This window comes from Lepus europaeus, chromosome 10 (assembly GCF_033115175.1).
Source record: "Lepus europaeus isolate LE1 chromosome 10, mLepTim1.pri, whole genome shotgun sequence".
NCBI classification, from domain to species: domain Eukaryota; kingdom Metazoa; phylum Chordata; class Mammalia; order Lagomorpha; family Leporidae; genus Lepus; species Lepus europaeus.
Genome location: NC_084836.1, coordinates 100,130,951 through 100,146,544, shown reverse-complemented (window position 1 = coordinate 100,146,544; position 15,594 = coordinate 100,130,951). Strand labels below are relative to the sequence as shown.

The 15,594-nt window shown below is 59.3% G+C and overlaps 1 protein-coding gene across 1 annotated transcript; it reads right to left on the bottom strand.

Moving 5' to 3' along the window:
- Positions 1-280: 280 nt before the first annotated feature.
- Positions 281-13,600, bottom strand: CCM2L (CCM2 like scaffold protein). The gene is made up of 10 exons (XM_062202333.1): positions 13,565-13,600; positions 11,511-11,678; positions 10,355-10,438; positions 10,078-10,261; positions 8,667-9,109; positions 5,940-6,075; positions 4,866-4,929; positions 2,135-2,264; positions 1,476-1,614; positions 281-667 (listed from the first exon to the last, which is right to left on the bottom strand). The coding sequence occupies exons 1-10, from the start codon at positions 13,592-13,594 to the stop codon at positions 378-380; spliced, it is 1,668 nt and encodes a 555-aa protein (XP_062058317.1). The 5' UTR covers positions 13,595-13,600; the 3' UTR covers positions 281-377.
- Between the last annotated feature and the right edge of the window lie 1,994 nt (positions 13,601-15,594).

Genomic DNA, 15,594 nt, shown 5'->3' with positions numbered 1-15,594 from the left:
ACAAGGGTGCCCTCGGCTCTGAGAATTCTTTTCTCCATCTGCCAGCAGCTGGAGCCCACTCCTCAGCTCTCTCCCTGAGGGTCTCGGGGAGGAGGGGGGCTCCTGGGATCTGGGGCTGGGGAGACCAAAGCAGGACCACAGGGCTGGCAGAGGGACCCGCGCGCCTGGGCGTTTAGAGTCCGGCCTCGCCCGCCCCCTGCAGGACACTCTCGGTACTGCAGGGACCCGAGTCCCAGCACAGAGACGGAGGTCCAGGCCAGGCCGGGGTAGGACTGGGGGGAGGGACACTGGGCGAGGACCCCTGGGCAATAATGACTGCACTCGGACAGGCAGGCTGCAGGGCCGCTCCCCTTGCGAGCTCTCTCCATGGATGGCGGCTACAGGTAGTTGTCTTCAGCCGCGTCGCCCGCGCCCTGGGCGTCGTCGTCATCAGGGGCCAGCGCCTCGATGTCGTGGGTGATGTCTACCAGCAGCCGGTGGAAGGCCTGCGCCTCGGGCCTCTGCGCCGCCTCGTCGTAGCTGCGCACGGCCGACGCCGACGTGGAGCTCATGCTGCGCTTGATGCGGCCAAAGCTGTCTGTGAGGATGCCGCCCTCGCGGATGCCCACGCCCTCCAGGAAGCCCTCGAAGTAGCCGATGTCCTGGTCGGGGATGAACGGCCGCATCCCTGCAGCCACAGGGCAGGCTGATTCCCCGGGGACCCGCGGCCCCTCGCGAGCCCCCAGTTCCAGCCCCAGCAGCTGTGTGCTCCGCCCAGGGCCCCTCACTCGGAGCGGCAGACAGCGAGGGAGCGCTGGGCAGGCGGTCAATGCTCACTCGCGCCCACGGGTTATTAACTACGGCCGCCCTGGCCCCATTTCCTAGCTCTGTGAACTGCTTTGAGCCTCACTGCCTGCAGCTGTGAGAGTGAGAGTACCTGCACCTGTTCCAGGAGGGCGGGGCCGCAGGGCATCCGGGGATTACATAGCAAGGTGCTAGCACAGGGGACCCATAAACAATAGGTGCTCTCTCTGTCCCTGCTTCCCAGCTGTGTGACCTCTCCAGGCCTCAGTTTCCTGGTGCACAAGGGGGACAAGGGACAATTCTCGCATCTGCGTCCCAGAACTGGGGACACTCAGTGAGATGACACAGTGACTGCCACACACACGCTAGCTTGGGACTGTTAGCGTTCCTGCTGTTGCTGGCTGTGTGACCTCGGGCAAGTTCCCCAGCCTCTCTGAGCTTCAGCTTCCTCGTGGGGTGAGATGGGGAGAATCCCTGGTCTCCTGGCTTCGCTGTGAAGAGGAAATGACTGCCCGGTGCTTTCTCAGCCGCCCGGTTCTTTCTCAGCCGCCGGGTTCTGTGCACCCCGGCCTCACCTGCCCCAGGGATCGCATGCTCTCGGCCTCACCACAGGCTGCAGGATAAGGACCTTGGCTGGGACAGGCACGGAGGAGGAGGAGGGGCCTCCGCTGACCCTGGGGGCGGGGGCTCACCGAGGAGGAGGAACTTGCGCCGGTCCCCGTAGAGCTTCAGCAGGCCCGCGCAGTAGTCCTGGATGGACAGTCCCAGCCGGTACTCCCGCAGCAGCACCGCAAACTGCTGGATCTCGGGGGGCCCCAGCTTGCTCCGCAGCTACAGATGACACCACTGGCGGTCAAGCCCAAGGAGGCGCCACGCCCGACCTCTGCCCACCAGACCTGGCCGGAGCCCTCACGAAGGGGCAGCTCTGGCCCGATCCGCCTCACCAAACGGCCGGCTCGAGGCACACCTAGACGCGCTGGGGTGTGGACTGAAGCTGCCTAGTTCAGATCCTGGCCCGTCATTGGCCAGCTCTGCACTCCTGGGCAGGTGACGGCCTCCCTGGCCCCTGCCCTCCCCAGCAGCAGAGTGGGGCCCATGATGGGGCTGCTGGGGACACATGGAAGGTGCTTGCACAGGGTCTGCTAGACAGCAAGCACGCAGCCCATGCCAGTGGCCAGTGCTCGGGTCCTCTCCCAGCGGGCTCAGTGCTACCTCACGTCATCTCTGCCCTGAGCTCTGAGGTCTTCCGCTCTGGTTTGTCCAGGACGATGCCTGACTCCTGGATGCGCCCAGGGGCACTCCAGCCTCCAGGCCCTTGCCCACGCTGTTCCCACTGCCTGCCCCAGCTCACCGTGACCATGTAATCCTGCAGCTGCTCCAGGCCCAGGCCGCTGTGGTCACTGCTGCTGCAGTGGGAGCCGTGGAAGGAGGGTGTGGACGTGCCGCTGTAACAGGCCTCAAACGTGTCCTGGGAGCCGTTGCTGCGGGGACAGGAGGAAAGGAGCCCTCACTCGCCACCCCCCCACTCCCCGCCTTGGGCAGGCTGAAGGTGGACGGCCACGGCTGCTGCTGCTCCCATTCTGGCCTCCCGCGCCCCTGCATGGCCGGCCCCTGGCCACCTCCCAGGCCTCCCCCTGCTCTGTTGCTGCCTTCTCCTTTTCCCTCTAATATTCCGCCCACCTCCTCACCTCTGGGCCTTTGCACATGCTCTCCCCTTTGCCCAGAATACCTCTCTCCCGTCACCTTTGCTTAAGCTAACTCTTGCTCATCATTTGCCCCTAAATGTCCTCTCCCCAGGAAAGCGTTCCCTGATCCCCCTGAGACTGGGCTCAGTGTGCTCACGGAGCCTGGCAGGGAACCCACGACATGCAAGGCCTTCCCGCCCTCGGGCCCTAACAGCCTCTGCCGGCAGCCACAGCGGCCACCCGCCTGCGCGTCAAACACGCCTCGGGTGGCCCTGCTCGGGCCCTTGCCCATGCTGTTCCCTCTCCCAGGAACGCTCTTCCCTCTTTCATCCTCCAGGTCTTGGCCCAAGTATCGGATGAGGTGGGGTCTCCCTCAGCCCCTCTGGCAGCACCCCGAACTTCTCTGGAGTGCGCATGACCATTAGGGCTGGTTACCATTAAATAGTGACTTCGTGGCTTCCTGCTCTAGACGGTGAACTTGGCTACAGGGTTTTGTTTCCTGAGAACGTACTGTGTGCCGAGCACAGGCCTTGGCCTCTGTCTTTCCTGCTGTAGCCCCGGCACACAGCTCAGTGCCAGGCAAATAGAAGGAACTCAAGAAATATTACTTAGTTAGACATTAGCCTTAGCTGGGTGGGGTGGGGTGGTGTCATCGTGGCACAGTGGGCTAAGTCGCCACTTGAGACGCTGGCATCCCATACCAGAGTTACTGGTTCGAGTCCCAGCTGCTCTACTTCTGATCCAGCTTCCTGCAAATGTGCCAGGGTAGGCAGCAGGTGATGGCCCAAGTGCTTGGGTTCCTTCCCGTGGGAGACTGGGAAGGAGTTCTTGGCTGTTGGCTTCAGCCATTTGGGGAGTGAACCAGAGGACAGAAGATCTTCCTCTGTCTCTGTCTCCCTGTCTCTCTCTTTCAAATAAATAAATAAACAAATCTTAAGAAAACGAGTCCGCCGTGGGCTCACGCCTCCTGGTGCCGGCATTGTTCCAGAACCTTCTCTATGATTACCTACAGAGAAGCGGGTAGCTTCGTGATTCCGGGTGTGGGCCCTGAAGCCAGCCCGCTTGTGTTCAATCCTAAGCTTACAACTCACGAGCCACTGGTCCTAGGGAAACTTAACACTTATTTTTCTGTTCCTCAGTTCTTCTATCTGAAAACGGATGGTAAAACTTGGTGTCACTGTGGGAATGAGAAGCGTTCATCTTTGGGAATCGCATGGAGTCCTGCCATGCAGACAGTAAACGGGAGCCGCTGGCATGCCGCCGCCGCTGTGTTGGCTTCTGAAACGCGGTGCCTAAGGAGCAGCACTCGGCACACGCAAGCTGGGCATTAGCCCCTCACTGTGTCCCTCTCTCCACAGGCACCTGGTTGTTCATGGACTAGGGCACATGGGACTAAGAAGAAAGGCTAGGGGCCGTGTCGTGGCGCAGCGGGTTAAGCCACTGCCTGTGACGCCAGAGTCTCGCATGAGCACCGGTTCGAGTCCCCACTGCTTCACTTCTGATCCAGCTCCCTGCTATGCGCCTGGGAAAGCAGCAGAGGATGGCTCAAGTCCTTGGGCCCCTGCACCCACGTGGGGGACCCGGAAGAAGCTCCCGGCTCCTGCCTGGCCCAGCCCTGGCCACTGTGGCCATTTGGGGAGTGAACCAGTGGATGGAAGATCTCTTTCTGCTTTTCAAATACATACATACATATATATTTATGCTTTTTTTTTTTTTAAAAAAAGGGTAATTCTGTTGCCACTAAAAAGATAATAGGGCTTATATCACTGACAGAGAAGGTTGTTTTCCAACCCCAAGTCCTTAGACCCACGAGGGCGACCTCTTGTGCTGGTTTGTCCCGGACGTTTTAGTTTAGCACAGAAAATCCTGCCTCCCGGGAAGCCCTGTGCCGCCCGGGGGGATGGACACCTAACCAGTGCCCGGCCGTGTCCCCACCCGGACAGTTTAAAATCCTACGTTTTCCAGCCTTACGTGCTGGGCACGTGACCAAGTTCCGACCAATGAGGTGGAAGCAGACGTCAGCGGCGGGAATTCCAGCAAAGCGCTTTAAAGCGGCCCGGAACGCCCGCCCTGTCTTGAATAAGCTGCCCTTTTCCACGGTTTTCTATTACATGGGACCCAAACAAGAGCCAACCGGCACGATTTTTTGACATCAGTTGCGACTTGGACTCTGCAGGCCCCTTGCCGGGATGACTGGGCCATGTGGACCCGGGGCTGGGTTCTGGTGACCCCTGCGTCCGTCTCTCAGGGGTCTGGAAGCCAGGAGCTCCCCAGAGCCTGGGACCCTGCTTACCTCCCACCCACAGTGCCCACGTCTCAGCACAGGGCCAGTTCGGTCCTTCCCTGCCACCCTCTCTGGCCTGACCGTGCGTGCGGGGAGTGGGGGGCGGCACCTACAAGGAGCTGCAGCAGCTGAAGTCGGCGTCGTAGGCGTACGTCCCGTCCGTGCGGCAGCTCTCACCTGGGACCAGCAGACAGAGGCACCGTCAGGGCGGCACAGCAGAGCCCAGCGCGCCCAGCCCCCGGGCCCCGACCTCAGCCTTCGCCGTGGGTGGGGTCCTGCCTGGCACCAGCACAGCCGCTCCGGGCACCTCCTGAAGGCTCCTGACGAAGCAGTTTCCTGCCCGCCTCATGGCGCCTCGGGGAGGCAGAGGAAGGAACAGGTGAGGGAGGTTCTTGCGAGCTATGTGTGTGTGAAGAGGAAGGAACTCACGATCTTCGGGAGGAGGAAGCACTATGGACACAGAACTTTCTCCTGGCCGTCACCTCGCAGGTGCAGGGACCTGCCCCGGCCTCCTGACCTCGGCTCACTGTGCCCATCACCTCCCACCGACTGCCCAGGTGAGCCCAGTTCTCATGGCCCGGTCCATGACAAGCCCTGAATCGCTGGTCAGGCTGTCTCAGCATCTGAGTGGTATAGGGGCGGGGCCTCGGCGGCTGCTGCTCACCAGTGTGCCCTGGAGGTTGGGCATGGGTTGGACATAGTAGATGCTCAACACACGTCTGTTGCTGAATGACCTCATTCATTTGCCTGTCATCCCCGGGGGATCCCTAACTCCCCCAGCTGCACAGGTGGGAGGGTCTTCAGGAGAGCAGAGCCAGCCCCTGGGTGCTGCAGCCACACAGCGAGCCGGGCTGCAGGGGGCAGCGGTGGAGGCAGGAGGGGAGTTCACCCCATGGCCGTGATGGCAGCTGCAGTTAGTGGCTTCCGCCTCAGCCTGGGCATCGCTGTAAGCGCACAATGTACGTGCTTTGGTTTCCGCACAACAGGGAGAAACATCCACCTGTGAGGCTCCACTTGAACTTGGCACCCTGAGCGTCTCTGAGGACGCCAGGTTTGCCTCGGCCATTCTAGCTACACACCGTGGCACACTACAGCCGCGGCGGAGATAAAGGTCCCTGCAGGCCTTTGCCTGCCCCACGTCCGGGGCCTCTCGGGATGGTCCGGCACGGTGCAGGCCAGGTACTCACTGCGGCTGCAGAGCCACGGGCGTTCGGGTGTGGATGTGTAGTGGTAGCCAGCCCGGTCCACGCACTCGATGCTCTGGTCCCCGTAGATGATCTGGAAGACCTGGCAGATGAGTGCACAGGACTCCTCGGCGGCGTCCTGGCCCAGAGAAGGGGAAGGGTCAGGCCGCACCGCTGCCGGCCGCCCCTGCTTCCTCCCTCCCTCTCCCCCCCTCTCCCCCCCTCTGCCCCCCTCTGCGTCCCTCTCTCTCTCTCTCCCTCCCTCTGCCTCTCTCTCTCTCCCTCTCTCTCTCTCTCTCTCTCTCTCTCTCTCTCACACACACACACACACACCCATTCACATCACCTGTCAAAATCCTATGGTCGCTGTCTGGCTCTTAGCGTGTGTTTAAATGGGGACTCCTGGATCCTCCTGAAGCTTATCTAAAATGAGCCCTAATTAAATTTAAATGTGGAGGTTGAGGACCCAGGAGGGGAAGTGATCTGCCAGAGGAGAAATAATCAAAATTTTAGGCTCAACGTAGTTCTACTATGAGATGCTGTGGCTAGATAGGAGCTTCCTGGTACCCAGCGCCCAAACGGAAGTGGGATGAATACATAAATGCCAGTCTCTGGTAGAAGGAGTTCAAGTTCTTGGATGCAAACTTTTTGAGACAAAGGTGAAGAGAGATTTACTTCTTCATATCTTTAAGCAACAGACAAAGACAGACAGTAACTGATGGAAAGACCATCCTCATGCTATTCCTATTTTATTTCTCCAAGAGCCCATGATGTAAATTGACGTAACTCTGAGCATTCTGGAATAGTAGGGGTATGCTAAGCATTAAGTGAGGATCAATCCTTATAGTAGCCCTACAGGTCAGGCAGAGCAGAGAGGACTCTCACTCTATAAAGACACCGAGGCTCAGAGAGGGTAAGTGACCCACCCAGGCTCACACAGCAGGTTCATGGCATAACAGTGACACCCAGGTTTTGTGACTCTCACTCCTGTACCCTTCCTGGGATTGCAGTGCCTCAGATGGGAGGCCAGAGGCTCAAACCCCCCCCCCCCCGAAGTGACTGTTTACTCATCTCTCCATCCTCTCGTGCGGCAGGCACTGGGCCAGACCCTGTAGGCAAAGCCCTCGTGTGCGTAGGACAAACAAAGCCCACGGCTGCATCTGTCTGGAATCTGGTTTCCTTCTTCCTCAGCTGCTGGCTCCCATTAAATGGCACAAACTCGCTTCTCTGTTCTAAAGGGGTCCCCTCCCCCGTTCATCCTTCCTGGAAGCTGCCTGTCGTTGTCTTGGTCCCCATCACAAGGTCTCACACTGGGACTTGTGCTCATTTACCCACTGGTGTCGACTGCAAGGCCCTGGTCCAGGTGCACCTGGAACACGCAGGCCCCTTGCATTCTAGAATGAGGTTAGGCTGGCTGGGGTGGAATGAAGCGAGAGGGTAGGAAGGGATGGGGGCTGAGAGGTGGGCGTGGTGGCTCTGTGTGTGTGTGTGAATGGGGGAGGGGGAGGGGGAGGGAGAGGGAGAGGGAGAGGGAGAGGGAGAGGGAGAGAGGTGTTCACGGCAAGGTTTCCACCACAGCAATGCAAGGCTGAAGCTGCCATTAGGTGTCGTGGGGAGAGCAAGGGAGTGGTAACAGCGGGTTTTTCATGGGGTGGGGAGCTTGTGGACTCAGCTTTGGAACTGTCAGGGGCTGAGTGGAGATTAGGTGAAAGGTGCATTCTGGGGAGTTCTCAGGGTTTTTAAGGCATGGGAGTGGACCTCATCCAGAACAGAGTGTTGACAAAGGAGAGAAGAGGGGCAGAGAGCAAGCCTGGGACACTCCAGTGGTCCGAGGCTGGAGAGGAGAGGAGAGACCAGCTCCTGAGAAGGCCCAGGGAGGCGGAAGGACCAGGGGAGGAGGAAGCTGGTGTCAGGTGACAGCGTTTCCAGGGCTTGGGTGTGGCTGTGGCACCCCAGTGTCCTGCGTATTATCCACCTGCCCCTCAGGTTTGCTCAGCACTGTTCCCGTGGACAGGGAGCCGCTGGCTGCTGGTCAGAGGAGAAGCTTGGGAGGCTGTGGAATGAGAGGCGCGTGCTGGACTGTGAGCTCCTGGAGACCAGCCCCATGACGTCTTGTGCCCTCAGCACCCACGGCACCAGCCCAGCGCCCAGCACATAGTTGGTACTCAACACGGCCCAGTGAGCTGAAGCCAGGGTGAACGGGGAGGGTTCTACGTCCTCACCGCGAGGACGCAGTAGGGGGTCTGCTTCAGTGGCCGCCTCGGCTCCCGGGAGCACCAGCTCTGCCCTTCCCGGGTTTCAGGCTGGAAATCAGCACCTGCTTCCTGTGCAGCCTTGCACAGCTTATTTAACCGCAGGGTCCCGGGCTCCTTGTCTACAGAAGGGGGATGGTGGTCATATTTGCTGCTCTGGTGGCTGTGAGAATTCAACGGTTACTGCTGTCCCGTCCTGGTGTGGGTTGACTCTAGTGACTGGTCATTCCTGGCTTGGTGATGGCTACAGAGGCAGCGGGGACAGCTACAGCACTGGGAAGCAGCAGGGCTGGAGGAGGGAGTTAGCCCAGCTACCCGACGTTTTGTTTTCGTTCCATTGAGGAAGCCCTGGGGAGGTGTCCAGGACTGGACTGGGGCCACCGAAGTCCCGGGTGGGGTCGTCCGGGACAGACCCCAAGAACCCAGAGAACCGAGCAGGGTGGGGGTCAGAGGGAGAAGCCGGTGCGCTTGGTCTCACCCTGTCCGCTACAGCCAGGATGACCAGGTTGCAGTAGGCGTCGGGACTGGGGTCCTGCGGGTCCAGCGGGTTGGGCCCCGGGTGGCGCCGCTCCCAGCTGCCGCCGCCGCCGCCGCCCGCCTGCCTGCGCTCCCAGCTGCCGCCCGGCTTGCCCGCGTGCCGCCGCTCCCAGCTGCCGCTGAACGTCTGCCGCCGCTCCCAGCTGCCCGACGCCCGCGTCCCGGCGCGCTGCCGCTCCAGGCTGCCGCCGCCGCCGCCTGCCCGGGCCTCGGCGCCCGCGCCCCCGCCCCACGCCACGCGCCAGTCCAGGCTGCAGATGGTGTGGCGCCGCTCCGCCGTGCCCACCCGCCGCTTCTCGGGCGCGGCGCCTGGCGGGCCCGGGTCGCGCCCCGCACCGCCAGGGCTGGCATCCACGCCGGCGGGCACTGGGTCCACTCCCAGACCTAGGAGAGGCCGGGGGCAAAGTTGGGGCATCAGCCGAGGCCAGCTGGAGGATCCAACCCAGCTGCTCAGGGTCTCCAGCCACCCCGGGCCTCAGGCCTACCCCTGGATTCAGGATTCGACGTAGTGCAGCCCGTTGCCGCCCAGCTTCGCGTGCGTTCGCCGCCCTCCCCCCCCCCCCCCTTTACGCTTCGCCACTGGCTTGGACTTCTCAGAGGCCATGCAATTCCCACCTCACCCCTGGCCCTCTACACAGACCTGCCCTCTGACCTGAGGGTGGTGGTCAGGCTGTCCCCCTACGCTGGGGCCTAAATTAGGATCCTGGCCTTGCTTGGATCAGATTTACCCACTGTCTTCAACCCTGCCCACCCTGTCCCCTAGATTGATGTCAGCCACAGCCCACTTAGATTTCTGCCTGTAGGCCAGACCCCGTCCCAGACAGACTCCTCCCCCATCTAGACCCCGCCCCTTGCCAGACTCTGCCCTTAACCTGGGTTCTGAGCCTAAGCCAGACTGTTTCTAGGCCAGACCTCGGTCAAGGCTCAGATCCCGCCCCAGACAAACCCCGCCCCCCAACCTGCACTCCACCCTAGCTAGGCTCCACCCAAGACTGTCCCCAAGTCTAGACGCCACCCCTAGACAGACTCCGCCCTTAATTTAGGATCTGCTCCTATGCCTGACTCTTCGTAGGTCAGACCCTGCCCCTAGGGTTCACCCTAGCTTCGGGCTTGTCCATGCTCCCCTGGCTCCTCATCTGGTCTCCGGATGGTGGATCAGCCCCAACCTCAGGCTTTGCCTAAGAAGGCAAGAGCAACTGTCTTTTTCAGCCAGCCCCTGGTCTCAGGGTAGAGTGATCAGGCCTTTGCCATCGTCTGCTCTCCCAATCTGAGGCCCCCGCCCAGCCGCAGGTCACCTAAGATTCTTCCCCTCACCTCCGCGCCCCGCCCCCGCCAGGCCCCGCCCCTTATACCGGTCTTAAGCACTAGCAGGTGCAGCGCGTCATCCTGCAGGTAGGACGCGGCGGCGATCTCGTGCGTGGGGATGCGCAGGATGAGCTCCTCGTTGTCGCGCCAGGTGAGCAGCAGGCAGCGGGCCGACAGGCTCAGGATGCTGTCCTGCTCCGCCGTGGTCTTCAGCGGCAGCTCCTTCAGCTGCTGCAGGGTGGGGACGTGGGGGCTCCTGAGTGCGCGGGGCCGCAGAAAAGGGAGACGCGGGCGCGAACCAGCCCTCCCTTCCCGCAGTCTCACCCTGGCCGTGTCCAGAAGCTGCAGGAGCTCATCCCGGCTCGAAGGGTTCAGGGAGGAAGTCACCCAGGTGAGGTGGCCCAGGAACTGGATGGGAAAGGGGGTAGGAGCAGGGCACAGAGGCGTCACCTGGGGCCCCCTCGCTGTCACAGGGCCGGTAGACTAGGAACATCTGAGTTAATAATAACTTGGTCACATTTATTAAGCTCTTAATAGAAGCCGGGCACAGGTCTGAGCCTCATTCATCCTTGCTTTAAGAATGAGAAAAAACTGAGGCACGACGAGGCTAATTTGAAAACTGAACACAGCGTCCAAAGCGTGAGCTTCCAGAGCGAAGCGGAAGTCACGCTCGCTGCCTGCAACAAGTGCCGGCCTGTGCGTTTCCTCCTGGCCGGAGGGGCATCGGGTCCAGGTGACTGCAGGTCACTTGTCCTCTGTGCTGTCTTGGTGCAGAGCCCAGTGGAAAGGGAAGAAGGTTGTAGAATCAGCCTAGAGATGCTCGGAGCCAGGAAAGCACTGCCTTCAGTCTTGTGCTCTTTGAGAATGAACTTTTTCATTAATTTCTGGCGGGTGCATTCCACCAACCAAATCCCTTCTCTTCTGATTCGCTATGAAACCTCAGCCCTCAACTTCTAAGCAGCTTGCCTAGCTTTTCTCTGTGTGCAGGGCTGACAGGTAAATCTGAATTTCAGATAACGACTGTTTTTCTCTCTGTTTTCTGGTGCTTTGAGTGCCATGTGATATTTGGAACATACCTGGGATAGTATCCATTGCTTATGTGAAATTCAGGCTTACCTAGGCGGCCCGTTGTTTGCTAAGGTTGGCAACACTAAATGAGCAGTGCCCCCTGCTCCTTTGCAGGGTTCACAAACAGAAGTAGGGCCCTTGGAGACTCAGTCCCCAGCTGGTGCAGAGTGGCTTGGGGAGGTGCAGGGGGTCTGCTCCCCGCCACTCTCCCCTGGGTGGAAGCTGGAGCCCCACGTTGAGATGGGGACACATGGTAGATGGGGGTCCCTAGCTAAGGACCCCTGGCATAAGGCAGGGGCAGAGGCCAATATGAACACAGCTGTGGCTTCCCCCATGAGAGATAGGGCTGCTCAGGAGCTGGTATGGAAGGCGGACAGGTCTCTCCTGACCCCAGGGTCGTTCCCACACGCACCTTGACCTCCTTCTCCAGGTAGTCACACAGCAGAATCTGGGGGTCGATGAGGTAGTCAGGAGGATAAAGGGGCAGGGAGTGCAGGGGCCGGCGGCTCACGCTGGTCCGGCAGGCTGCCCGGCGCCCGGCCTTGGGGAACACCAGTCTTCGGATGGGAGAGACAAAAGCCTGGGAGGGTGTAGAGTAACCATGGTAATAGTGGCTACCTGGACTGAGTGCACCCCACGTTCGCTGTGCTGCTTACAGGGCCTCATGTGATTCTTGACAGCTCTGTGGGAGGGGCACCTCTATGAGTTCCATTTCACAGATGGAGAAACTGAGTCCCAGAGATGGCACTAACTGATAAAGTCACCAGCTAGTAGTAGTGAAGCCAGTAGTTCACCCTGGGCAGTCCTGCTCCAAAGCCTGCATCCTAAATACCCAGGTGATGGCGTAGCCCCTGCCTGCCAGGTGCAAGGAGTGAGCCCGGGTCAGTTAGGAGTCAGTGTGGCTGAGTGGTGGGTGCAGAGGTGCTGGCTGGGCCGTCTTCTGTGCTTCCCTAAAAGTTACAAATAACTACTAAGTGAAATTAAGTAGAACCCAGGGACACCTGTGTAAAAATGGCCGGGATCAATGTAAAGGTGTGTGTAGCCCAGACCTACACAATTTGAATCTCAAAAGAAATTCTGGCCGGCACCACAGCTCACTTGGCTAATCCTCCACCTGCGGCACCAGCACCCCGGGGTTCTAGTCCTGGTTGGGGCGCCGGATTCTGTCCCAGCTGCTCCTCTTCCAGTCCAGCTCTCTGCTGTGGCTCGGGAGTGCAGTGGAGGATGGCCCAAGTGCTTGGGCCCTGCACCCGCATGGGAGACCAGGAGGAAGCACCTGGCTCCTGGCTTCAGATCGGCGCAGTGCGCTGGCCGCAGCAGCCACTTGGGGGGTGAACCAACGGAAGGAAGACCTTTCTCTCTGTCTCTCTCTCTCACTGTCTAACTCTGCCTGTCAAAAAAACCCTATATATATATATATATATATATATATATATATATATATATATATATAAAAATTCTGAGCAGGACTCTGGGTTCCAGCACCAGCTGCTGCAGGTCTCCTCCTGGGACCCTGAGAGAAATTCAGGTTCTCCGGCCCCATCCCACAGCCCCTGAATCTGACTGTGGGCGTCCAGGCCAGGAGCTGGGTCTCAGCCAGTGTCCAGCCCCCACCCTGGCTGCCCTGTATAACTGCCAGGGGAGCTTCTAGAGTGGCAGGCTTCCGGGCAGGTTTTTTCATAAGATGTGTTTTCTAGAAGCATTTTGGAAGCCCCTCAAATGCAGGGATTTCAAAAACAATTTGCACCAAAATCAACTTAGCTTTTAGCTCCATTTTGACCTTGAACTTTCTGAGGTGCCCTCAAATAATCTTGACTTCTTGCTGAGCCCTCTGTGATTCACATGGGTGCCTTCTAGAACAGCCTGACCCAGGCTTCCTGGAAGAAGAGGGCTCTGTGGGGATGGGGGGTGGGGCTGGAATCTGAGGAGCTCCCCAAAGACAGCCAGGTGAGATGCCCAGAGAAGCAGGCTGGAACACCGAGTGAGGAGCGAAGGGGTGAGGAGCAGGGGGCTGGAGAGGATGGCTCCTGGGCTGGGGCCTTGGGAGCAGGCCCTGTATGAAGATCCGAGGGCAGGGCTAGGCTGCAGCACGGTAGGCAGTCTCCCTGGCACAGGACTCTCCTGCTGGGGCCCTCCTGGGAGGGGTGTGGGGAGTAGAGGAGTGGATCTGCTGGGTGTATGCCTCTCCGCCTGAGAAGCTGTGAGAGGAAGCCCCCCAGGGAAGCAGGTCTCCCTGGCTCAGTTTCCCAGGAAGGTCCTTCTCCATCGGCCCATTCCCAGGACGGCACAGGCCACCGAGAGTGGAGAAACAGCTTAGTGTGTGGCTGCCCAAGGGTGGCAGGGAAGGTCCCTGCACAGGAGAGCAAGGCTGTGTTTGTGCCACTTGTTCCCCCTCCCCCAGGCTCTCCCTTTCCCCAGCTTCAGGGGCGACACTCTGCCCTGCCTCCCGCCCCAACTCCCACCTACCTTCTTCCCTTTCTTGACTTCGTATTCCATGGTGCAGTGTCCCCTCTGCTCCTGCTACCCTCCTGGCCACCCCTCCAGCCCCCCTACCCCCACCCAGTTTTCCTTTGTTCTTTTTCCTGCCTGGTCGGAAACTCCACCAGCCCTGGAGTTCCTGTCCCTCCCATCTGCTGGCGGGGAGGAGGGGATGGAGGACACAGCCTTGGGACCCTCCGGCTGGAGGGAAAGTCTCAAGGTCTCCAGCTGTCAGGGGGGCTTGGCGGCTGAATGGGCCTGGGGAAGGGTCTCTTAAATTTGGAGTTCAAATTCGGAAAATCCCAAGTTCCAGGCCTATTTAGGTCATTGACCTTGATGTGTGACCTTGGCGAGGCAAATCAGTGCCTTTACAGCCTGCTGCCCCCCACCCCTCCAGGAATGGGGGCAAACACGGCCCCTTCCCCGGGCAGCCCTGGGGAGAGGGGGATGAGAGTGGTAGAAAGTGCTTCGTCATGGTAGAGTGCCCAGGCAAGCTATGATTTAAAATCCATCATCGCTCTTCAGGAAGGCAGAACACGTAGCTCCCGACGGCTGCCTGAGTTTGAATCCTGGCTTTGCCATTTTATGTGGGTGGTGACCTCGGGCAAGTTCCACATCCAGCTGTGGCTGTTCCCCTGTCTGTAAGTGGGCACAACACTGGTATGATCTCGCAATGACCTGTAAGGATTAAATGTACTTAGAAGAGCTCCTGGCACATATGAAGTGCTCGACAAATACCATCCATCTCCCTGTCTCTGGGTGCTGGGCTGTTTAACTGTCTCTTGGGCAAATACTAGGTGGGCAAGGTCCCTCCTGTGGCTCTGCACTGAGCACCGAGCACATGTACTCTCTCATTCCTCACCGTGCTGGGGGTACCACTACTCCTTGTTTTTTTTTTTTTTTTTTTAAGATTTATTTAATTTTTTGAGAGTTACAGAGAGGTAGAGGCAGAGAGAGAGAGAGAGAGAGAGAGAGAGCAAGAGCGAGCTTCCATCTGGTGGTTCACTCCTCAAATGATCACAAACACAAGCACTGGGCCAGACAGAAGCCAGGAACCAGGAGCTTCATCCAGGTCTCCCACGTGGGTGGCAGGGGCCAAGCACTTGGAGCATCTTCTACTGCCTTCCCAGGTGCATTAACAGGGAACTGGATTGGAAGTGGAGCAGCTGGGACATGAGCCAGCGACTACAATAGGATGCCAGCATGGCAGGCAGTGGTTTAACCACAGCTCCAGCCCCACCATTATTCCTATTATCCAGATTTTTTAAACTGAGGGTTGAGACAGATGTTTGGCCTAGAAGTTAAGACATTGGTTGAGATGCCTGCATCCTGAACCAGAGTGCCTAGGTTTAAGTCCTGGCTCTGCTCTGATTCCAGCTTCCGGGAGGTGGGGGTGGGGGGGGTGGGGGGGTGCGCAGCAGTAATGGCTGGGTTCCTGCCACCCACGTGGAAGAACTGGGTGGAGTTCCTGGCTCTGGCCCTGCCCCTCCTGCCCAGCCTATGACAGGTGTTTGTGGAGTGAACCATTGGATGGGAGTCTCTCTTTCTCTCTCTCTCTCATAAATTAAAAAGAAAAAACGACAACTCAAGTGCAGAGCCTAGCTTGAGGTGGTCACACAGTGAGTGGCAGGAGACCCTGGATTTTGGCACTGGGCTGGATCTGAAGCCCCATGTTCCTTGTTCCTTAATTCCAGGACCTGTGCACTCTGCCTGTCCCGCCCAGGACAGCTGGAGAGGTTCTGAGTGGCCCATGATGCCTCAGCTCTGGGAACTGCTCCTGGCCTCAGCTCTGGGAACTGCTCCTGGCCTCAGCTTTCTTTCCGATGGGAACGATGACCCCCAAAGCTCTCTCCTGATCAGAGGTACAATGAGGAAGACATGAGGCTAGGAATGAGGAAGCCGTTGGGAAGGGTGACGGTGACGTGCTGGTGCCAGGGCATTGCACTGTGTTTGGAGGCTTGGGGAGATCAGCTCAGCGTAGCTGCAGGGTGGGGCCTGCGTGTGAGAGGCTCCCAGCC